Raw genomic sequence first — 24,669 nt, 5'->3', positions numbered from 1 at the left:
CAATGTACCATAAAAATATTTATTGACATCATCATTTTCTTGAACACAAAAATGAGAAATGACACACACACACAAAAAAAAAATCCCCCAAATATTTAGAAAGTCCAAATTCAAAACATCTAAGAATGACAGAAATAAAATGGAACATTATCAAATTCAAAGTACAATCATATCTGAGAGTGTTCAGAGCAAACAACCTTTTGTTTTACTGAACATGTTTTGATATGTTGATTTTGATATTCACCACAAAAGATAGATGAGAAACCAAAAGCACGTTAGCTCCATCATCTCTCTCTTTAGAAAACACGATAACCTGAACCACAAGAATTTCAGAACACTGGCCAAACAAATATTTTAGAAATGCACATAAACACCAATAAATAGAAACTTTATTTCAGAGAGCAACAATATATAATAACCAAAAAAAAAGGCCTCATGATGACAGTCACAACGCATAAACCCGCCATAATTGCTGTTCTTGTTTATCACTGCATGTTGCATTTGTGAAATGCAGATAAGTGGATAATGACAAGCACTGTACCAACACAGAGCATGAGACAGAGATAACCAGGGACGTTGGAGGAAATCCCTGCTCGCTGCGATTCATCCCTCTGTCCCTCCATTCATCCCTCTATCTCTCTGTCCTCTGCAAAAGTCTGTTGTGATCCTGTCTTTCTCAGTCCAAACAGGTCACTGTGGTTAACACCTTGCCAAGGTCTGTGCTGCACCGGCAGCGACAGGAGAGGGAGTGGAAGAGGGATGAGAGAGGGAGCGCAACAGCACAGATTATAGACAGTTCAGACACTCTGTCTCTCTCCCTCGCTCTCCCTCTCTCTGCTTTATCTCCATGGTGCACACACGTCGACCTGGAGCAAGGCTGTATACTGGCAGGGGAGGCTCGGAGCAGAGAGAAGGGGGTGGATAGATGAGGATGCAGTGTGTGGGGGGATAAAGGGACACGCTGCTTCAATAGCGGAGCAGGTCCAGGGACTAATTGGATCTGGTAATGGCTGGTCAGTGTGACTGAAGGGCTCGTTAGAACCAGTACAGCTCCTTGCCTTTCTTGTGCTGCTGGAGGCCTGAAGGGAGGAAAAAAGACAAGGAAACAATGAGCAGGACAACGATGAGCAACAGAACACAGGTTGTCATGGAGCCCACTTTTGCCAAACATCCTGTTTTAGAGGAGAGGGGGAGAGATCCTCTGTGATGATTATGATGTATTGTGTGTTTGTGTGACAGGGTGTGTCGTCTGCACACGTGCGAGAGTCTACGGTGGAGTCTGGGGTATTCAACATCACAAGTATCTGTACATGTGTTCTCTAAAGACTGTGTCAAAAGGGTTTAAAGTTGATACAGCTGTGTGTGCAGGAGTGTGATTTTGTAGAATGCATGTTTTCTTCTATATTTGAGTAAATCATTTTAATATTTACAATTCAGAATGCCTGGGGTAGCAATTAATAGAGAAAAAGCTGACTCATTACACTGCAAAATCTCAAGCACTAGAGTAAAGATTAAAAAAATATATTTGTTTATCATATTTTTGTATCCCGGAATTTACATTTATCTACATTGATGTCTCAGTCAGACATTTGTTTTATTTTCACATCTGGTCTGATTAAAAACAGTTTGTAAGCTGTGACTAAAGGGACTCTTGTACCATCCAGAACATATTGTTGAGTGGCTACCTGCGTCCATGTTCAGTGCCAGAGTCTGGCTGACATCTCCTGGGGGAAGCAGGCTGGGCCAGGAGGCAGTGGGCTCCAGCTTGCTCACTTCATAGTGGCTTGGCAAGGTAGAGAGATGAGGTGGCCTCACGGTGGGCATGAGCAGGGGCCCGTAGTGGGGTTCCAAAGCTGACGGTGAATACAGTTCGTGGAGAGGCCGCGGGTGCCCGTAGGCCTGAGCCTGAGGGTAGCCCCAGCTCTCTGGTGGGTGAGGGTGGGAGTGATGATGAGCGTGTGGGTGAGGATGAGCGTGCGGATGCGGCAGGCCCGGGTGCAGCCCTGATGCGTACGGGTCCATGGAATAGGAAGGCGCACCCGTCTCACAGTGCAAGCGGCTCTGAGGCGAGGAGTAGTTACTGTCCCAGAAGGATGGGGGGAAACTTCGTCGACTGCTCGGTGAAGGGATATCTGATGGGGGAGGGAGGCAGAGAGGGGGAAGGAGGGTGAACAACGATCAAATTCAGTCCAAGTCACGAACCGTTGCACAACTGTGCGGTGAATCAAATGGAAACGGAAAGGCTGGAGCAGTGCAAGCGGAGTAACGCGTGCTCAAACGCAGATGTCACTCCCATGACTGCTACACCCTCTGGCCCAGATATCTTCCCTATTGGATCATTCCGTCACACAGCCTTATAGCCCGACAAGACACAGAAATAAACACAACCACGTTCTCGCACACAGAGGGAGCAAGAGAGACAGAAAAAGGTAGAACGAGAGACATCCCTACACCCGAATTCTATATAAGGCAGACGCTCTGACCTGGAGGGAGCCCAAGGCTCACAGAGTCTTAAATCACTCGCTATGGTGACATCTCTCACTCTCATGTCAGCCCAGTACCTCTGAAAGTCTCACAACACACTCAAGTACACACACACACACACTCAGACACGCAATTCTAGCCCTGTGTTAGCACCCGCTGCCCCTCTCTTCTGTCTCCTGCACCCCCACCTGTTGTTTTCTCTGCTCCCCCCTCTCCTCGCCCTTGACAGAATGTCAGCAAGCCATTATATGTTTTTAGCGGTATAATTTTATATTTAGATATTCCTCTGAAAAACGATCCCACGCAGCACCCTCAGAGGTAGTGTTTCCCTCTGCTTCTATCAAACTGACCACAACATATATAAATCTGAGAGGCAGTTAGGCAACTGACTGAGCAACCATTGTGGAGCAGGAGCTGGAGGGAGAGTCAGAATGGCAGCCATGGAGACGTTTGAAGGGGATACGCCGGCGAGGCTGTGCGCTTACGGCCGTGTATAAACATAGCATCTGTTGTGAGGCAGGGAGCGTGCACTAGTGCCGAAATGAAGACGTCCGGCTGAACAAGGAAAGAGACTACAGCGACAGCAGAGCGAGGGTGTGTGCAGAGGCTGCAGGCCCTACATGGATATCTGGGGGATATCTTCGAGCTGCTGGTAGATAGGGACTTTGGTTTCCAGTTTTAAATAATTTGATTTTTGGTTTTACATTTTGGTACAATCAAATTTGAGGCAATAAAAACACAAAAATGTATAAAACACCAAAAATTAATAAAACAATAGTAACTTTAAATATTATTTGACCCTTTGAGTTTGAAAATGATAAAATATCCATTGGTGGCCAAAAGAAAATTTACAAATCCATTAACGTGAATCAAAAGAGATCATTAATCATTAATCCCATAGCATTTGTAATGGTAGGGTTGCAGTCATACCACACAGGATGATGTCATGTCTTTAACCATTTATTAAAAAGTTGACGATAATATTTCTCAGATTCATAATTTTTCACTCCCAAAATCAAGAATGAACAAGAGTGTGCATGACTGTCGCCTAACCAGAGTTACAGGAGTCCTTTTTGACTGCCAACAGCTCCTGACCTTCTTGACCCTTTGTCCTGATCTTTCCAGGGACAACAGTTCCAACAAGCAACCCCTCAGTCCTGTCACCTGATCACATGACTTGTCTGACACTGCTGTGCTCTGCAGAACTGACAACTTACCGTGTGTGGCCTCAAAAGCTGTAGTGCAAGATGCCTTAATGTGTGACAACTGCGGCACCTAAATACATGGAAGAATCTGCAAAGATGTAGTGGAGAGAACCCGCCTAATTTCAGTTTAAATGACTTTTAATAATCTTCATGTTTTGATTTAATTGTAAACATCATAGAAAGTCAGGTTAATAAAGGCAATTTCAGATTGAAGAAATGTGGAAAAGGAATTAATTAATGATTTCCCTAAATACTGTGGTAGTGTTTTCTTTTTCATTTTTACTCATTTTACAAAGGATTTATTCAAATTTGTGTTGTCATGAGTGATAGAGCTACAGCCAACCCATATGTATATTTTAAACCTCTCAATTAGAATGAATGAACCACAAAATACGTGAAAAGTAATTTACATGTCCAAGATCACTACGTTAACTGTAACTTTGTAGTACTGACACAAAGGCAGGTGTGTACCTTTATTTGTATAAATACTCTTCATGTATGGACAATGAGATATACCTGTGCCCTGTTGATCTGGCGCCCGCCGTTTGCCTTCTCCATCCATGTAGGAGCTGAGGGCCCTGGAGAAGTGCTCATCCACCACGCTGCTGATGTCTCCCTGGTAGTAGGTGAAGAGGACGCAACGAGAAGTCAGGTACTCCGCCTCGGGGGCCTCCTGCTTCTCCTTGGGGCCCTCCTCTGGCCTAGAAGCCGCAGGGGTGTAGGAGGAAGAAGAGCTGGATGAAGATGAGGAGGAAGTGGATCCTCCAGTGCCTGGGCCCCCAGACATCCCCTCGGGACCGCTGGGAGTGTCCATAAAAGCCCGGCAGTGAGGGGAAGCGCTGCTCAGACCTGTGGGAGCCTGTTGGTGGTGGTGGTGAGAGGGGGGGGTTAGGGGACAGACAGAGGAGGGGGAAGGGGGGTTAAGACAGGTGTTGCAGAGGACAGTTCTGGAGCTGACTATGAGACATTTTGACATAATGTTTTTCTTTGTGTGCGGCAGCACTGGCATGTGTATGCGTGCGCGCAAGCGTGCGTGCCCTTAGACATGAGTGGGTGGAGAACAACTTTTATGTGGTAACACACAGCACTGTAAATACAGAAATTCTTAAATGGCAAATCAAACGATACTAAAATCACAAACTTATAAAACACTTTTCATGTTTTCTCATCAGTTTTTTGCTTTTACGCACAAGCGCATAAACTAGCCTAATAGTGGCCCCTTACCTCAACAACCCCCATCTCCCCGCTAATACTGGAAATAAAAACTACTAAAAAAAACATTTGAATAACTGCAAACTTCCTACCTGTAAGCTACTGATGAAAGCAGGAGCAGTCGGTGCGTACGGTGCGTAATGTCCATAGGCTGGGTACATAACATCCAAACAGCTCATGGTAAGTGAGCGGTGTCTTCACTGTTCTGTTGAAACCGACCTTAGGGAGAGAGAGCGCGACAACATTCCGTTTATTTAGTCGAAGAGAAACGAGCTTAGTGACCGCCGGATCAATGTGAACAAGCCCGTGCCAGACTCGACATAGTCTCCCCAGAAGGAGCGCACCTCTCCGCTCCCTGTGTGCGCCACAACAGCTGCGGTAGCAAAATGTGGTGAGGTTTATGGAGCAAGCATGAGGGTGTCCTGTCCTGTACATCTCTGTGTCAACCCCTCCCACCTTTACCAGCCCTCCACCCCCCACATCACTACCACCAACTACCCCACTACCACCTCCACACTACATCTAGAGCAGATAATTGATTACATTCAAGCAAACTGATTATTTCATTTGATATTAAAAATGAATTGGTGAAAAGCTGTAAAATCATGATGACAAAAGCATAGGTGTAAATTAAGTCAGGGTTTTATAATGTCAGATTTCCATTCAAATATAAAACATGGACAAGAGTGTATTCCAGAAAAGCTGGAAACAACTTGTGCCTAATTATGGCTCCACAACATTTTAATCCTGGTGTAAAATAAAGGTTAAATAGAATGTCATCCAGTTACCCAAATAGATTTGGATGAAGTCATTGAGCTTTATGACCGGCCACACAACAAAGAGCACATGGGATTCTGTGACTTTTTATTCGCGTCCATGTACTTTGGATACATGAAAACTTTGTGCTCAGTCCAAGCCGAAAGTGTATCCTCAGTCTTAAAACAGCCATTGGTTGCCAAGTAAACCCTCAAGTCATCTGAAGTATTTAGTGTGTTCCCAGAATGACACATAGGTGTCAACTATAGGTTGCATACACTGGTCATACCAACATAGAGGAGAAAGGGACTATGCACAAATCTATAACAAATTATCACCTATCAGTAGTGCAAACAGAAAGATATTTTCACACACAAACACAAACATACCCAATGACAATCACAAACAGCACAGGAGCACTAATTTTATTATGTCTCCACGTATACAAAAAGACTAAAATATCATCCAGATAATATTAAACCTGAAAAACAACAAGGTAGATGCATTCTCCCAAAAGTTTGGTTGATTTTTCTTGTTTTAAGTGTTTACAGGTGCTTAATGTTTGGGCATGCCCGTCTTTTTGACAGGCACTTCAGAATGCCTGGGAGAATAGTGTGGAAAATTTGCAGAATTCCATGTACGAGTGTCAGATGAGGTGGAATGTCTCTGATGTATGCTAGTGGACGAGCTCCTCGGGAAGTTACATCGTCCCTCCGCTGCGTTCTCCAGATAGAGAACATGACCAACATCTTGCTATGCATACATCACACATAGTATGAATAACTGGTGGCAGGTTATTGGCATGCTAATGAATTGAACACGCTCCTAAATAGCAGTGGATAAAGCTGGCAAGTAACACCAAAGTTCTCACTTTTCCCTGGTCTTCCATCTCTCTTTCAATAAACGGATTTTACAGCATAACCCTCTAATATAATACTGTATATTGTACAGTACTGTATTACATATAGCCTCAGAGCAACAAAGAGTTTCGAAAACAAAATCATTTGCAATTTGTATATCCACTTTTCAAACAGATCAGTACCAAAATTAATGGGGCTCGAATACTTCACCCCATTACCCTTGCTGTGCAGTATGGGCTTCTATTTCCAGGGTAATGCAGGACAGCCGAGTACTCGGGGAGAAACATAGTGATGCAATGCTCGAAAGCTCAGTGTTACACCAGCGTGATCAACAGCTGCAGCTGACGGAAGGGAAGAGAGGCTGCTATTAGTATTAATGTCAATGACTAAATTTCTCTGTCTCTGTCTCTCTCTCTGTCTCTGCCACCCACTGGTCTTCCCTCATGAAATACACACCTTTTCTTTGTTTAATCACCCTGTCTTCTCCTTTAAGAGTCAACTCCTGTGCCCACATGTAAATGAAGTGTGTGCAACACAACTGAGAGTGAGTGCACACATGCATGCTGCAACGTCTGTCGTCAAGTGATCAAACCAGAAAGAGGGTAAGGGAGATAACCGACTTGCAGAAGCATGGCGGTGATCCCAAAGCACAAAACTTCGTCAGTTGGCACATTTGTGTTTGTCAGTGATACCCAATATTGCACGCTCAAATCTTTGCACATGTAAAGAACAGTATGTGCAAGAGTCCGTAGTTGCTCTTGTGTGTGTTTTTTCTGTGAGCAAGTGTTTGTGGAGGTGTCTGTGTGTCTACATTTACTTGTATATGCTGAAAATAAACACAGGTTACATCACTCCTTGTGACCCTTCAGCAGCACATCAAGGCTCCGCCCCTGTTAAAAGAGGTCTGACCTCATTGGATGAGATGTTGCAGGCCAGTTGAGGTAGTAATGGCAACCTGGTTTTATTTAGACCACTATTCAAATTGCAACACTACCATTAATAGTTTATACTCTGTGCTAGAAATACCTGAGTACATTAAAGAAAGAATGGAGCATACTGCTGCCAACCCTTTATAAGACCAATTAAGTTCAATTGTCAGACATAATGTAACTTTATTAGGATGTAAATGCAAATTAGGAAAATGTAATCAGTAAGCTTATGGTGATGGTCTGTAAAGTGGGGCTTGTTGCAATATGAACCTGAAACCATATAAGCTACCCCCTGAAACAACAAGTCCTTTATTAAGGTCTCAGTCTGGCATGGTCCCGAAGGGGTTGGACCTCAGGATTCCACTGTTGTTTATATGCCTCGATGTGTACGTGTGTGTGTGTGTGTGTGTGTGTGTGTGTGTGTGTGTGTGTGTGTGTGTGTGTGTGTGTGTGTGTGCGTGCGTGTGTATGTGTGCGTGCGTGCGTGTGTATGTGTGTGTGTCTGTGTGTGTGTGTGTGTGAGAGAGTATATGTCCAAGACAGAGATGTACAGCTGCCTCGTTGTCCAGTTCCACACAAACTCATCTCAGCTGTTCAAAATCATCACTAAGTGTCATCGGAAACACACACATGCACACACATAAACACACAAAGGGCCACATATGGACAGGTCTGGCTCATTCAACCTTCTACACAAATGTTGGTGATAAATCCTCTGTGATAGAATGTGCAAGTGTGAAGCTATTTTCTTCCTAAAACAACCTCCTCATTGTCCTCACAGACCACCAGGACCCAGGATTCCAGCGGCTTGAGGCCAGAAGTTGGTTAAATATAATTCAAGAATTTTGAGGATCATACTTGAATTAGCCATTAAAATCAGTCATTAAAAATCATGTGCATTTTACTTTACTGTCCATTTTCCACAGCATCCATAGGCATAGTTTTTCACTGATTCATTATAGTACGCCTTCAAGGAAGTGGTCGGTTTCGGCACAGTTTGAAATTTAACTGGAAGGGACTGACTGAGTTTACAGAGAAACATGTGGAAAGTCTAAAAGAGAAACACAATTAAATTATTTTATCCACATTTAAGTTTAGCATAGGGCTAAACCAGAAGTTACCTAAAAGTTTGTTGTGTGCATGCTCAGCCCATAGAGCATGCCCACTATGCATTCATCTGGCATAGTAATATACATTCTGTATACTGTGAAATACAGAGAGATTTACCTGGCGGTGATTGGCCATATCAGCATTGTGTGACCTTGGATAGGGTTTGAATGTAACGAATGTTCATTTACTGTATTTGAAAGTATCCTGCACTATAGCATTAAATATCCACAAGACTGAATTGGTTCTGCTAGTATTGCCCTCTGTTGGTTATAATTCCTATGTTGCTTTGCAGTTACTGCAAGTAGTCTGGGAAAATGCATAATAAAAACAGAACAGAGCAGATAACTGCCTGCCTCTGATTCTGGTTCTGTTGGGGGGTTTCTTTATGTTAAAAGGAAGTATTTCCATCCTGCTGTCAGAGGCTTTCTTCTTGTTAAAAGGTGTTGTTTTTTTTCTGCCTCCTGTCACTCATGTGGGAATTGTTGAATTGTTTGGCTTCTCTCTTCAGTGTTGCTATAGGGTTCTGTTGCAAAGACTTTGCTATGTAAAGTGCCCTCAGATGACTAATGTTGTCATTTTGCACTATATTTAATTGAATTGAATTGAATTGACCATCAAATGTCATTAATGTTAGGAAGCACACTTCAAATCAAACAACAAACATAGAGCCACCTCACTCAATGCTCACTGTTCATTAAAGGCTAACCTTCTGAAATGGACAGAATGTGAATTAACAGCATCCTCAGAGAGGCTGACAAGTGCTACATTCCTAACATCCTATCACTGAAAGTAGTCTACCGCCACGCTGCCGCTGGGTCACTGGAGTTAGGCACACAATCACAAATTCACATACTCGCGTACGGACACTCAAAGACATAAAGCTGAAGGAACACATACAAACACATGAAAGATGCACACAGAAACACTAATCTGGGCATGTGGGATTGTCACCTTCTTGCCTGGCATTCCTGCTTCAGTGTGCCAAAGGGGGCTGCAGAGGGGTGGCAGTGGGTGGAGGGAAAGAGATGAGGAGGGTGGACAGAGGGCAGAATCACAAATTTGGCATGTCACATGGTCAAACAGGGAAGATTTACGACTGATCAGGTTCCTCATCAGCAGCATGGTGTTGTGGCTTCAGAATGACAGGTATGGGAGTGAGATCAGACTCCGGCTTTAGCTTGTCCACCCTTTCTGGCAACTGCAGCCAGGGTGACTGGCTGAAGATGGCAGTGTCACTAGTGTTTGGCATAGGGAATGTGTTGGTCTTTGAGTGCCACTTCTTTTACATATTCCTGGTTGTATAGACATGCGTACTTTGGAATGTGACGTAACAAAATAGGTGAAGGACATGAAGAAACTTGATCCAGATTTGGAGGGAAAACAAATAATTGTTTATCCAGGAAAAAGAGGTACGTGGAGAGGCAAATAAAATCATGCCACTCTTTAGAAAATGCATATCCAATTTGATTTCTCCCAGTTCATTTCTCCCTCTGCACTGTGGTGCTATGATTTACTCACCGGTGACATCATGGAGACCACAGCTATTTTTATTGGCTGGTAAACGGCCAGCTCTTCTCCATGCTATGCCACCTGTCCAATCCGCACCAGTCAACAAGCCCCTGGGAAAAAAAAAGTCAAGCACCCAAAAATGATTGAGAGTTGAAAGGCGGAATATGATACACACATGCCATGCTACTGTCCTAGGCGTGTTTCACAAGTCAAATGTCTTGTCACTGCTACTGGTTTGCCATCTCTACTTGTCTGTGGTGCACTGAGTACATTTGGTTGTGTATCCTATAATCTAAGACACAAACATTGCTTCATCTCTGATGAAATGTATTTTTCCACACCTTTGCACCACCACTCATCATACTTTTTCTTTAAAGTGTTGCCTGTGAATTTACATTTCAAATCAAATATCCCTCTGCTGGGGAGGCCTTGTGATTTAGTTACATATACAGTAGCTTGGGGAAAAAGGGATCACCGTTTCACCACACTGCCCTGCAATTATGGTAACTTTTTTTTAAAAGCATGTAAAATGAGTCATAAATTAGTACTTAAAGTAAAGAATGACTGTAGATAATAGCACTTGTGTTGTGTAAAAATATATGCACATTCTAACTGCTGACGGATAGCAACAAAGAGCATTAAAAAAATAATGAGTCTCAGAGCCACTAATTGTATTCTATTTTGGTGTTGGGGTTTTTTGAATGGTGGGCAGGCTTAGTGAGTTTATAAAGGATGACTCACAAACTGAGACAATATCAACATAGAGACACTTCTAATTAGTGACATAATTGCTGGGCTTGCATGCACATCAACAACACATGCAAAATGAATAGCCTGTAAAGAAAAAATGTAACACCCATGAAAGGATCTGCGGACGAAATGTATTTTATGCATATGTAAGTGAGTAGAATAGCTTGTAGAGCGATTCATAGGAAGGGAAATAGATGAGTAGTCCTCAATAGTCATGTGTAACAGTTGCACAGCACACAAAAGCCAATTTTGACTTCGCTTCCACGTTGAAAATTCATGGTAGTGGCTAGGAGTCCACCTTGTGGCAGGGGTGTGAAATGACAGGCAATGGCCTTTTTTTTCAGAGCTTTGCTGAAAGAAAGAGCATTTCTGTGAGACAACACCAGTCGGCGATAAAGGTTAAAAAAAAAAAAAAAAAAAAAAAAAAAAAAAAAGGATGCACATGTCGTGAGGCCAAAATGCATTCAGCAATTGGACAATCTATTTGTGTTCCAATGGGAAATTAAATATTTATTTATGAAGAGATGTTATATTGAGTGGTGAGGGCTCAGCTCTCTGCATCGGCCACAGTTAAATACATTCACACCTACCACCTGCCCATTTCAACAGAGGCTCCAGAGCTGCTCAGTGGCTTTTTTGGGGGGGCTGAACCTCCACAAGGTTGACTCCTACTCGATTTTTCACTCTTTACAAATCAGTAGAAAAAAAAAAAAAAAAAAAAAAAAAAAAAGATAAGATATGTGATTGTGGAAGCAGACAACATCAAATTACATTTTCGTTTTGTAGGTTAGAAGGTTTCATATTTCAAACAGGATTAGATATTCCAGAAGAAAAAAAATTAGGAGTAAAATGGATTTAGAATTTTTGTTTTATTTTTCAACCCCTTAGTTTACCTTGCGATCTGGCCAATTTGGTTTAATGCAACCTGGTAGAATTTATAGCTCCCCCCTGAGAGCCCCCCTGCTGTAGTGAAGAAATTTCCCCTCGGGGATTAATAAAGTGTATAAAATCAAAATCAAAATATGTCCATCTTCAAGTTTTAGCTTTATGAGACTCTATTCTTTGCCAAACGTAAAAAAAAAAAAAAAAGGGTCTATTGCTCTGTCTCTAAGAATTATGTATCACAAAGTTCTGCCAGTCCAGAAAGCCTTCTGAATTTGTAATTTATTTAGTATTTACAATTTGGGGAGTCCCAAATATCCCAGTTTTTAAAATCCGTATCGGAAAAGCGAGTAAAAAGGCGAGTAAAAGGCGAACTCCTCCGCGCCACCAGAGGGCGCGCGTTCGCTGCGCATAAATGCCGTCGTGGGTTTTTTTTTTTTTTTCGACGAGGGCCGCCCCAGCCATGTTGAGGAGACTGTCAAGCAAACTGCAGCCCGCCATTGTGTAGAAACCAAGGCTCTGTAGAGAGATAAGGGGCGCTTGGCTTGAAACTCTTCCATAGCTAGGACAAAAAAAATTCTACACCCTGCCGCTTTTATTTTAAGGAGTTTAAAAAAAAAAAAAAAAAAAAAAAATTTACACAGGCTCCGGGGGGGAAAAAAAAACAAAAAAAAAAAAAAAAAAAAAAAAAAGAGACATGTCAGCCAGCAGCCTTCTCGAACAGGTAAAAAGAGGTATTTTCTGAAACATTTAACGAGGGCCAAATTTCTCCAAAAGCATCGCGACGGCTAGCGAGGATTTAGCATTTTTAGCTCCCGAGGCAGCGGCTGCGGCTCGGTTAGCGGAGTAGGCCTCGACCACCTGCTAAAAAAAAAAAAAAAGAGGGGAAAACTTGACTGCTGAAAAAATATTATCTCCTTCATCTATTTTTTTTTTTTTCCCCTTCCTCTCTTCTCATAAATCAAACCTTCATGAATCACCTGGACCCAATCCAGAGACCGAAAGGCCAAGCTAATAAAGGTAAGAACAAACAAACACGGTCCTTGACGTTTTTTTTTTTTTTATCGACTCCGAGTTGAATGCGGATTTTTTTTTTTTTTTTTTTTTTAAACGTGCCGCTTTGGAAATCTTACGTGCGCGGATTGTAGCTGGTTGTCCCTTTTTTTTTTTTTTTTAGCTTTCTTCTCCCCCCCCAAAAAAAATAAATAAAATTAAAACACAAAATCTGTATTTATTCTGTAAATATTACGATCGTTACGGTGTAGCATCGAAGCTACTAGCCGCCGTTAAATGGTAACGTGACACACGCCGACATCCTTTTCCTGGTTTGGTACTCGCAACGCTTCTTTTTTTTTAAAATATATATATATTATCCCAAACAGGTGCGATAAGACGCTGGTTATACTCTCTCTGTATCTGTCACGTCTCTCTATATATATATATTTATATTTTTGCGGTGTTAACGCCGCTACAGGTGCACGCCTGGCCGCTCCGGCTAATGTTAGCCGACTCTTGGCGCTCGTTAACATGGGGGAGACGCTAGCCTGCTAACGTTAGCTGGTTGCTAACATAAACCCCCCCACCACACACACACACACACACACAAAAACGACACGTCTTTTCCCGACATGCTTTTTTTTTTTCTTTTTCTTCCTGTGTCCAAACGGAGACAAATCTCCACGCTTGTAATGTTGGATCACGTTTATTTTAAGCGCGGCTTGTTGTTTTTTTTGTTTTTTTTCTCTCTGCGTTTCTTCCGCGGCCTACAAAGAGTCTCGTGGGATCAAACGTAGTTTTAAACGTCACCTAATAACCGAGAGATCTCCTCTGAACTTGGGAGCACAAAATAGGCTCTTGAAACGTCACTTAGCAGTTCAAACTACCCCCCTTTACCCCCTCCACAAAACACACACACAAAAAAAAGTTAAAGTTTGGCAGCAGGTTTTCCTTTTACTCTGTAATCTGGAGCAAATTGAGCTGTTATCATGCTCGGGGTTGTTGGTTGTGTTTTTTTTCTACCCCTATCAGTGATAACAAATTTTCAGGGAGTGGGTTTCTTATGTAACGAGTGATGATGATGATGTAAATTGACCTGGGTGATATATTGACTTTTTTTTTTTATGATATCGTGATGAGGCTCGATTTTAATCTTGTGAGCACATAATTGAAGTTTTTTTTCCCCCTCCGGTTTTTTAAAAAGCTGCGTGACAATAAAGTGGTGTCTTATTATTTACCCACTTAGTCATTATGCCCATATCGTTGATAATTTACTTATCAACAATTGTATTGTGAAAAAGCAACAATAATCATCTCGAGAATAACGACGCGAGATATTTTGGCAAACGGTTATATTTGACTTTTTTGTTTTGTGTCCCATGTTTCACAGCCCTAGTCTTACCTCTCACAATTGTGGAGTCGCACAAAAACCTGTTCGCTCTATTTACATCGGTGTTGTTTGGTTTTTTTTTCAGTGCAAAACGGAGCTGTGACCCAAAAGGATACTTTGAATGACGATGAGTTTGAGCCTTACCTGAATACTCAGGCCAGACAGGTAAGCATTTGACCGGTGTTTGCCCACATTTTGCTTCCTTTTTAATTGAATCGCTCGTATCATCAATGACTGACGCGCCCTCTGGATTTTGTTTTGGGTTAATCATAAATGTGTCGACGAAATCCACAGGTTTTTCAGTAGTTGGCGTTCTGTGTAACCACATTAAGTGTGGATGCTTGGACAGTCATTGTGTATATTTATCGAAGGAAAATAAGTGGCTATAATATAAGGAGCACATGATGAGTCAACAATAATGATGGTGTCATCATCTGGAATAATGTATAGAGGAGTGATTCATCCTGATACCAATCTTGTAGTTTGGCTCACAACATCCCTAATGGAAAGTTGATATTTGTTCTTGACATGCTGCATTTAATATACTGTTGGATGTATTTTTGGATATTATATTTCAGATGTGGGTTTATTCCAGTGTTGTGTAAACCGAACATAGTTGCACATGTGACAAATCGGGTCTTTTGGAAGAAAACAAATGTGTACAAAGATCTGTTGACCAGTTACAGAATTTATTTTCGCAATATCAAACATAAATCTTTTAAAGTTGGTTTATTTCTCGGAAAAGCTTTGTAGCTGGTTTTTCGGTAAACAACTACAGGAGAATTCTCTCCCAGTACATCTGTGGACTAACTTATTTCACTGGCCTTTAGGCCTTTTTAGAAGCTTGCTTTTTGCATTACTATGAAACGCAAGAAACCCGTAAGGATGTGCAACAAGAATGAACATTTCTGTTGACCATCTTATTTTCATTGGCCTTGGACTTTATTTTTCTTTACTGTGTGGTTTATGGAGTTCCCCTTGTGTAGTAAATGACACACTGTCAACTGGGTTGTAGAGGAAAATCATGGAGCCTGTATTTTTCTCTACTCTGAAGATTGCAGCATCCTTTTGTTCAAGAGTATAAACGAGGAATTAACATAGTTGATTGTTCAGTGACATGTATTTATAGATTATATTAGAAAGGGGGGATACTAGGAAAGCAGGGTTGTTGTAGATCATTACTGCGTGGTGGATCTTTGATGTGTAATGACAATGATAACTTTAACTTGGTCTGACTTTTTGGATCTATAAGAACAAGGTATATAAGTGTATAAAAGAAACTAATGTTTACTGTTAATGTCAGCAATTATGTTGAATTGGCAATTAAGAACGGGTGCTGTTGCAAATAACTTTTTTTTTCTTTACGTTTTGTCACTAAATCTACTTCTTTTTCTATTTAGAGCAATGCCTATACGGCCATGTCGGACTCGTACATGCCCAGCTACTACAGCCCCTCCATAGGATTTTCCTACTCCCTAAATGAGGCAGCATGGTCCACAGGTGGGGACCCTCCCATGCCTTACCTGGCCTCCTATGGACAGCTGAGCAATGGGGAACCCCACTACCTCCCGGACGCTATGTTTGGCCAGCCAGGCCCACTGGGGAGTAACCCATTCCTAGGCCAGCACGGCTTCAACTTTTTCCCCAGTGGCATCGACTTCTCGGCATGGGGCAACAGCAGCTCTCAGGGACAGACGGGGACGCCGCAAAGCTCTGGCTACAGCAGCAGCTATGCCTATGCCCCCAGCTCACTTGGGGGTGCCATGATTGATGGACAGTCCCCATTTGCACCTGCTGCCAATGAGCCCCTCAACAAGGCACCCGGTATGAACAGCCTTGACCAGGGCATGGCTGGGCTTAAGATCGGTGGTGCTGCACCTGGTGGCAACGGGGACATGGCTCCTAAGGTGGTTGGCTCTGGCTTACCTGGTGGGGGTCCCCTTGGTCCTGTATCATCTGTAGGACCTCCCAGCATGCCTCCTGTCTCTATTGCCCCTGCCAAGCCCGCCTCCTGGGCAGATATTGCCAGCAAGCCAGCCAAGCCTCAACCCAAGCTTAAAACCAAGGGTGGCATGGCTGGTGCTAATTTGCCTCCTCCGCCCATTAAACACAACATGGACATCGGCACCTGGGACAACAAGGGCAGCATGCCTAAGGCTGCCACTCCTCAGCAGGTGCCCCCTATTCCAAGCAATGGGCAGCCCCCAAATCAGGCTTCCCCACAGCCCGGAGCTACTGCTGCAGGGAACCCACAAATGCCCCTGAGCAACGGACAGCTCGTTCAACCTGTCTCCCAGATGGGGCAGCATCAGCTTCCACCCAGTGGGCAGCCAGGTATGGCTCAGATGCCCCAGCCTCCTCTCTCCCAAGGTCCTCCTCCACCAAACCAACAGCAGCAACCTTCTCAACCTACTCGCTGGGTGCCTCCACGGAACCGGGCAAATGGATTTGGGGATGCCAGTGGGAGTGGTGCAGGCCAGTCACCTCCCACCTCTTCTGGTGTGGGTGTGGTGACTGGGGTCCCGTCTGAGCCTCACCCAGTTTTAGAGAAGTTGCGCATGGTCAACAATTACAACCCCAAGGACTTTGACTGGAATCCCAAGCAGGGCCGGGTGTTCATCATCAAGAGCTACTCGGAGGATGACATCCACCGCTCCATCAAGTATAACATCTGGTGCAGCACGGAGCACGGCAACAAGAGGCTCGATGCGGCTTACCGTTCACTGGGTGGCAAAGGGCCGCTTTATCTTCTGTTCAGTGTCAATGGGAGCGGTCACTTCTGTGGTGTGGCAGAGATGCGCTCACCCGTGGACTACAACACGTCTGCTGGCGTGTGGTCGCAGGACAAGTGGAAGGGTCGTTTTGATGTGCGCTGGATCTTTGTTAAGGACGTTCCCAACAGTCAGCTGAGGCACATTCGACTGGAGAACAACGAAAATAAGCCAGTGACCAACTCTCGGGACACACAGGAGGTGCCACTGGACAAGGCCAGGCAGGTGCTAAAGATCATCGCTGGATATAAACACACCACTTCCATCTTCGATGACTTTTCTCACTACGAGAAGCGTCAGGAGGAGGAAGAGTGTGTTAAAAAGGTAACAAAGTTACTGCTGGATAAAGTAAATTATAAAAGAGATGAGTGGGGGAAAAAAAAAAAAGAAAGAAAAAGAATTCTCTTTAACTTGTTTTGAAAAAAAGTTGTAGGGTATGAAGTCTATTTGGATGCTTGTGCATTTACAACATTGCTTTTTGCATTAAAAAAAGGGATACAGTGAAGTTTCAAGGATTTACAGCTGGATTGAGATCTTTGAAAAGAATTTGATGGCATTATAGGCATTAGGATATTTTGTGACTTCTTTGTTTTCAGTTTTTCACTGTGGTATCATGTTTTCTACCTGTTATGACTCTTATGTCATGTGGTTTTTAAACAGAATAGCACAACACACAGGAATGAACACAAGAAATCATTACCTCATGATATTTACCCAAAAGTATAAATATATATATATTTTTAAATATAAAATAGAAATATTCAGTAAATAGCATGAGAACATGTCTGAAAATCCAATTTATTTTTGGGTGTTGTGGTTTAGACGTTTCATTTTGACAGCTTTATCGGTGGTATCTTGTGTGCAGCCTACTGAAGCTGTGGGAAATGAATTCTTCTTTTTTTTTTTTCCCCCTTATGTCCTCATGCTCTTTTTTTGGTATTAAAATCTTATTCTGTGTAGAGCTGTCACCATCAATCTCATGAACAAGCAGAAAAGCCCACGTCAACTGCAGTTCTAAAAATATGGAGATATCTATTTGCCTTTCGTCTTTTAATTTTGAAAAAGATACTGCGTCTTTGTTTTGCACAGTTGTTACACATTTTGCAACCTTTTGACTTCACAGCAGGACAAATTAGATGCTATATTACCTTAAAGTCTTAACACGGCAGCTTAATAACCTTTCGTAAGTTGGCCTTTTGTAGGTGTTTATTGGTGGTATGTTTTTTTGGGTTTTTTTTTTGTTCCATTGTCTTTGTTTAGTTGGAAGTTTGCTCAAAGTGTCTTGCTTGTTAAAGTCACAAAACAATATGCTGCCTAAAGGTCACCGTCTAGTGCTTAAAAGCCTGGATCCATGAGCTCCAGAAACCGATTTGATTAGCATCTCTATTTCAAAATGTTCAGTTTCTGTAAGATTTTGCTGGGTACACTGACTTCTACTTCTTGCGTTGTCGCGCTTGATGGCAAGACATCTGTACAAGAACAAATGCAGCACCTATAATTATGCAGTGCTTAACAGTTATTTAAATAGTTAAAGGATTTTGCAACAGTGTTCTTTTTAAGGCTTTCATTTAAGAAATACAACATCCCATTTCCATTGTTGTTGGTTTTTTTTTTTTATATGGCCATATTTATGTATACCACCTTAAAATGCCAAACCAGCAGATTTCCAAAACTGTGCTGAATTGTTTGTCCGAAAGACTTGTTTTCTTGATTTGCTTTCAGACGAGAGATCCTGAGTGATCATTGGTTGTTGGTAGCAGTAAAAACGGGCTGTTTATTTGCATAGCTGAGAACAAAAGGGTCAGATCTGCCGGAATATGAAACTTCAAGTACCTAAAGTCTTTATCCAAAGGCACACGTTGTTAATTATACATGGTAGGCTCAGATTTATCACAGGCTAAAAGAGTAAAGTGACATTTTAGTTTTGGCATGTCTGCCAAATTATTATTTTTTTTTTTTTATTATTTTTTTTTTTCTTCTGTAGGCAGTGTTGTAAAGTACATTTTAACTTTCCATCCTGACTTGTTGAGTTTACTGTTACGTTTCCAATCTCTTACCAAAATCCTGTGCCGTTTAAAAATTCTAGGCTCGTTTCCGAGTTAACTTTTAGGTCAAATTTGTTCCAAAGATCTCATTTTAAGCAAGAACGCTTGTCTGTTTGAATGTGAAATCCGTCAGATACACTCAGTTTTCACTCCTATGTGTGACAGGTGGAGGTCCAAGGCAGTGAGCCATATCCCAGCAACCCAAGCAACAGGAGTCATTACAGGCTTCAGGTAACTTGCCCCATCTTTCCAGTCATATTCTGATGCAGTTATTTTAATACTTAGAGACGGTCCCACTTGACATGTTTCAAATGCTCTGTGTACTTGATATTTTGTCATATCTTAAAACTTTAGTAGTTAAACACTGTTGAGATGTGAAGCGTCCAAAGCTTATCGAGTTTCCTTTTAAACATCAACAAGAGCCCTGTGGTTGTAATTCATTGAATGTCATTAATAGTAGATGCCCTCAAGGGCTCTGTGCACATTTGCCTCTATGAAATAACAAACAGGAGGAACTTGGGGGAGGGGGGGGGATCTGTGTCACTCAGTCATCTGTCATTATTTTGTGTGGTGTAATTTCTTTCTTTTGATTTTGTTCCAGGAGCGCCAAGGACGAGTCAAGTAACAGTTGGTGCTTTGGTCAAAAGACTGCAATGGCCCCCCCTAAAGCCCTGTCCACCCCATTACATCATTACATCCAGATCTCTCTAAGAAATTCTAATAGGGGTGAGGAATTAACAAAGGACAAAAAAACTAAATGAAGACTTTGATTTCTTTTGACTTTAAAGACTTACTTCGAACTTGTAGTAAAAAGAAAAGGAAACGATTATTCATAGGACTACAACTAAATGCATAGCATCCTTAGGTGAAATCTTTTTTGCCCCACCCCATTCCACTACATATGCTTTTTCCCTTGTATGCTGCTTTTTCCTTCTTCTTTTTTTTTTTTTTTTTTTTTCTCCCCAAAAGGATCATCCTCTGTTTTTATGGTCCAAGAGCAAGTCTGTAATTTTCACACAAAACACACAAATCCAATAGAAATTTGTAGTGTTGGCTAATAATAGTGTCCCAACGTGAAGAATGGGCAGTTTGTCTCATTTTCTTTGTAACCCCCCACCCCACCCCCACCGCCCCCTCCCACCCCAACCCCACCCCCACTTCTGTCTTCTGAGGATGCTCAAATCTTCAACCAGGACCCGGCGGATTTTCATCGTAGGAGGGTGCCAACTACACTCACTCCTGAATCTTTTGTACATGCTTGCCATGTGTTTGTTTGAGCGGACTGCAGATGTTCAGAAAGGCCCTCTATGTTTTGTTTTCCCATGAGTTGGATGAAGTGTGTGGGGGAGGTAGGGTCAGGGGCATCTGGAGAGGAAGAGTAGGGAAGGGGGTCAAGTGTTTGAGAGCAGAAGAAATGTTAAGTTGATGAGCCTTGCTCGCTGTATAATTTCATGGTCTAAAAAGTTGGGGCCCTCTGTTAAGTCTTCATTGGACTTAATTTACCCTCTTTTTGTTTCTTTCTCTTGGACAAGTTAATTCATTGTTGCTATGGGCTGCTTTCTTTTTTTTTTTCTTTTTTTTTTCTCTCTCTCTCTCCTTCCTCCGTTTTTCTAAAGACAGTGATGCGAGTGGCCTTGCCCCCACTCTTTCTATTAATCAGTTCAAAAGTAATAAATGTGGTATATTCAGCAGAACTGTGTGCATTCCCCTTGTTTGACTGTGGAAAGCAGTTTTGTCGTGCAGCGCGTCTGTGCATCTTCCTTTTTTTTTCTTTTTCCCCACATGCGATTATGAATGAATGTTTTTTTTTTTGTTGTTGTTGTTGTTGGGTTTTTTTCTGCTAAACCTTCATGTGCAACCTGTCTGCTCCCCCATTCAGACTTCACTTCACACCATAGTACTTTGCATTTCTTCCCTTTCTACTTTCCAAACCCGCCTTGTCCTCCACACTCCCGGGTTCCCGTTTCCACTCTGCCAACCTTACATGCTATAAAATCACAATCAGCTTCGACCATTTTTCAGAATGTCATTGTTGGTGAGTACAAAATCGCAAGGTCCTCTTTCAGAACTACTGGCTTTTATTTGTGGCATAATAAAGATGCTCCACAAAGTCACATGTGGGTTCTTCTCCTCATTGGCCGGTTTCACATAGTCACATGGGTGGCATGTTGTACCTGTCTATTTGAGTTGTCCTCTTCCTTACAGCAGGTGGGATGTATATTTCATAATATATTAAATATCTGTTGGGATGTAGGCATGCAGTAAAATGTGTTTTTACCTTGTTTCATTTGTTGCGGCGCCAGGCTCCACTAAAGTACCCTGCTGAACTAATATTTGGTAAAGGTCTGTGTTGTGTATTTCAAGTTGATATATGGTTGTTAGTTTGGACCTGATCAGGTTTGACTTCGGACCAATGTTCTTCATCAAATGGCGAGCAAAAACATTAGGTTTGCAAACACCGAGTATTATCGAAACGGGTGCAGCACGCCAAAAGATAAGGCAGAGCTTGACCTAAACGTTGTGAAAATGTGATGTCCGTTTAAAATGCATTCACCTGTTTCGTCTTGAGAGTACAAATGTTCTGCAGTCCGCCATTTTCTGTCTTCGTCAGATGCGCTGTAGTGAACGTAGTGGCCACAAGAGGGCGACACAGGACTATTTACTGCTGTTCTTTTTCCTCTTCACCACAGACTATAGGTCTTCACTAAAGCTCAGCTTCCTCAGACTGCTTTTCCTAAACAGGTCCCAGCATCGAGGCCTTCTGGAGCCACATTTGGTCTGAAATATGTTTTGGTTTTTTTTATTTATTTTTTTTGATAAATCAAAGCTCTGCCTTTTATCACAGACTGGAAAAATAGTAAAAATGTGTTTCTAAAAACAATCCATTAATCATCAATGCTGTGTCCTGTAGGTCATCTTACTCATTTATTTATTTATTTATTTAATGGGTTTATGTGGCCTAAAACGCCACCAACAAAGGAAATCTACATTTCAATTTTGCCTTTAAAACTGAAAAACTGGTCCCTAACACCAAATTTAAACAACCTACCGTCTCTTGTAAAGAGACGCAACTTACAAGCCTCTAAACACATTGCAGTCTAATACCGTTTTCTAATGTTAAATTGGTTTGTATGCCATCAGTATAAGTACAAACATAAAAAAAAAACAAATCTGATATTCAATCATTTAATTGCTTTCCAAAGCAACGCAATAATCCCCGTTTTTAATCTCCGTCTGAATTTAGATAGTCTGTATGGTAGTTTATCAAAAATAATGCCTGACTTTAATTCATAGGAAATGCAAGTGATGCAAATGAAGCTTTGGCCTAAAAAAAAAAAATAAATAAAAAATAAAACAGTCCAGATGAAGGGATGTCTATCATTCTCTCCTGCATCCCGTCTGGTAGGCCTATAAAAAAAATTAAAAAAAAAACTCAAAAGAAATCTACTCAAAGATGGCCTTAACATGGCTGCATAATAATCATCATAATAATAATTCAAGTAAGAAAGAGCGGCTTATCCTGAAAAGAAGGGGAAATAGTTGATGAGACGATAACGGGCGAGCATCACTCAGCTGTTTGGGACTCGAGTGCGGGGGGGGGAGGTCTCCACGAGAGTACCGCATGTGCGCGCGTGCGTGCCGTGCCGTGCGTGTCGTGCGCGGCTGTCGAGAGGGGAGGTCGACGGCACGTGTCGTCGTCTGCGCGGAGGGTGCGTGGCAAACACGACGCCTCGAGGGGATCTCCTGTGACCCTTATCTGCAGCGTCTCCGGGGGACGTCTTTTAGCCCCTCCTGGGATGCAAATGAGCGGGCCCGTCTAACACAGGCAGATATATATCGGCCATACCGAGACGGTGCAGGAGAAGAAAGAGAAAACGGGACGAAAGTGGAGGAGGAGGAGGAGGATGAGGAGGATGTCAGCACGCAGTCGCATCTCGTGGCGCACATGAAGCTAAATGCACTGAGAAGATGGAGAAAGAAAACAAGTTACTTTATTGTGGTGAGAGGAAGAAAACAAAAAAAAATGCCCCACAGTTATGGTGCGTGTGCTTGTAAGGGATTTATTTCTTTTCTCGCTTGCAGAAACTCGACATGTCGACTAAATCCCTACTTGAATCATCGTCAGGCGGTCTCTTCTCGTTAAGTTTAGTAAACTCTTAATTCAGATCCAAATTTTGAAGAATAAATAAAAGCTACACGGAAGAACCCAGTGAGAAATCAAACGAGTGCTCTTATTTGTTCGCTGATTTAAGGGATTACGCTATTACTCGTTTTAACATTTCAAATATGAGCCTGGATTTCTCTCACGCAGGCCAAATATTTGAAGTCATTTCTGTTGTTATTTCCTCGCAGAAAGTGATGTTCAGTGAGAGAGCTGCAAGTGAAATCCGTTGTGTCTGCGGGTTCATATTGCACTGCAAGGTCATGGTTCTGCTTTATTTTCCCCTCATTATCATAACGCATCCATCTCTTTCTTCCATTAGTGACGCTTCACCATGTCGCCAACCCGACCTCTATTTACATGACTAAATTAGATTCCTTCTCCCTTTTCGCGCATTTTTGTTTCAGAAAACCTGCCTCAAAAGGAAAAGATAAACGTTGTGTTGAAAAACACTTCTAATGTAACCCAAGAATGTGTGGACTGCTTTCTTTTTTTGACAGATAAAAATGTAATAATGTTAATGCTCCTCACTGGTTGCAGTTACTTGATCACATTTTACATGTATTTCATACATTAAGCGCCCTAAAAAAAAAAAATTTTTTTTTTTTTAAATGACATGTTAAAATAAGTATATCATTTAAAAGAAAAACTTTTAACATTGAACGGAAATATTTCTCTTCTTAATATCCTTTAATTTCTCACCTGTCATCAGCATTATAATTGTTTTTACATTATTTGGTGTCATAACGGAAAGCGGTTGCAGCAAAAAAAAAAAAAAAATTTAAAAAAAAAATATGTAGGCTACTTAGGAATAAGAATATGTCACGATGATGAATGTTTTTATCACGTGAGGGGGGTCTATATGCGGTCACCTGCTCTCCATCGCCAGGGGGTCCCGCACTGTTGATATATTGAGTGCTACCCCCACCTCACTCCTCCTAGCCTCCCCATTGTATTGGGACTTTTGAAAATGCATAATGTGTAGACATGGCAAAGGGGCCGGAAAACAGTTGATGACCTCTGTCGTAACATATGTGGCACTCTTGCCCCTGTGCATGCTCTAATTGTGTGGGGATGACGGGCAATAATGAAACGTCATTCGCTACTATATCAACAAAAGAAGCGTATTGCGTCTCGTTTGATGGAGACTATATTCTAAAAGGATACCCTTTGTGTTTCTATTTTATATTTCGACCTGATACATCGCTCCTGATTTGTTTTAGTGATGATTTTATACCAAAAAAAAAAAAAAAAAAAATCTGTAATAAACACAGAGTCATATTTCTAGTCTGACTATATCCTTATAAACAAATCTAGAATTTAGAGCCACAGCGGTAAGCGAAATAGCTCGAAAGGAATCTACAGAAAAATTCACTTTTTTTTTTTTTTGCGTATTCCGCCTCCATCATCCGAGATGTAGGTCAACTCGCATCTCTGTTGCCTACAGCAATTTCCAGCTTGAATCATTTGATGCAGCTCTGTGATTATAGGAGTAGAAGTGATGCTCATTATTTAAATTACTTGATGGTGCTTTTGGATTTTTTTTTTTTTTTTTTTTTTTTTACTTTGAAAAGAAATATTAGATAGTACAAATAGAAATGTGGTCCG

The 24,669-nt window shown here is 41.9% G+C and overlaps 2 protein-coding genes across 3 annotated transcripts; one reads left to right on the top strand and one right to left on the bottom strand.

The window, feature by feature from the left end:
• Positions 1-5,323, bottom strand: vgll2b (vestigial-like family member 2b). Of its 2 annotated transcripts, none has more exons than XM_069152426.1 (4): positions 4,994-5,323; positions 4,206-4,548; positions 1,690-2,132; positions 1-1,079 (listed from the first exon to the last, which is right to left on the bottom strand). In XM_069152426.1, exons 1-4 carry the CDS (start codon positions 5,078-5,080, stop codon positions 840-842), a joined length of 1,113 nt encoding a protein of 370 aa, XP_069008527.1. In that variant the 5' UTR covers positions 5,081-5,323; the 3' UTR covers positions 1-839. The 2 variants fall into 2 exon arrangements, with proteins under 2 accessions (XP_069008527.1, XP_069008528.1); XM_069152427.1 differs by having other exon boundaries at positions 938-1,079; positions 1,686-2,132.
• A 6,815-nt stretch (positions 5,324-12,138) lies between these two features.
• On the top strand, positions 12,139-21,013 carry ythdf2 (YTH N6-methyladenosine RNA binding protein F2). Its single transcript, XM_069152416.1, has 6 exons — positions 12,139-12,421; positions 12,693-12,717; positions 14,169-14,248; positions 15,484-17,178; positions 19,065-19,130; positions 19,501-21,013. Exons 1-6 carry the CDS (start codon positions 12,395-12,397, stop codon positions 19,522-19,524), a joined length of 1,917 nt encoding a protein of 638 aa, XP_069008517.1. The 5' UTR covers positions 12,139-12,394; the 3' UTR covers positions 19,525-21,013.
• The last annotated feature ends 3,656 nt before the right edge of the window (positions 21,014-24,669 follow it).

Source organism: Embiotoca jacksoni, unplaced genomic scaffold, assembly GCF_022577435.1.
Source record: "Embiotoca jacksoni isolate LCO1_2020_lvr unplaced genomic scaffold, fEmbJac1.0.p SCAF_18, whole genome shotgun sequence".
NCBI classification, from domain to species: Eukaryota; Metazoa; Chordata; class Actinopteri; family Embiotocidae; genus Embiotoca; species Embiotoca jacksoni.
Note: the sequence above shows the minus strand (reverse complement) of the source record. Positions and strands in the feature narration are given on the sequence as shown.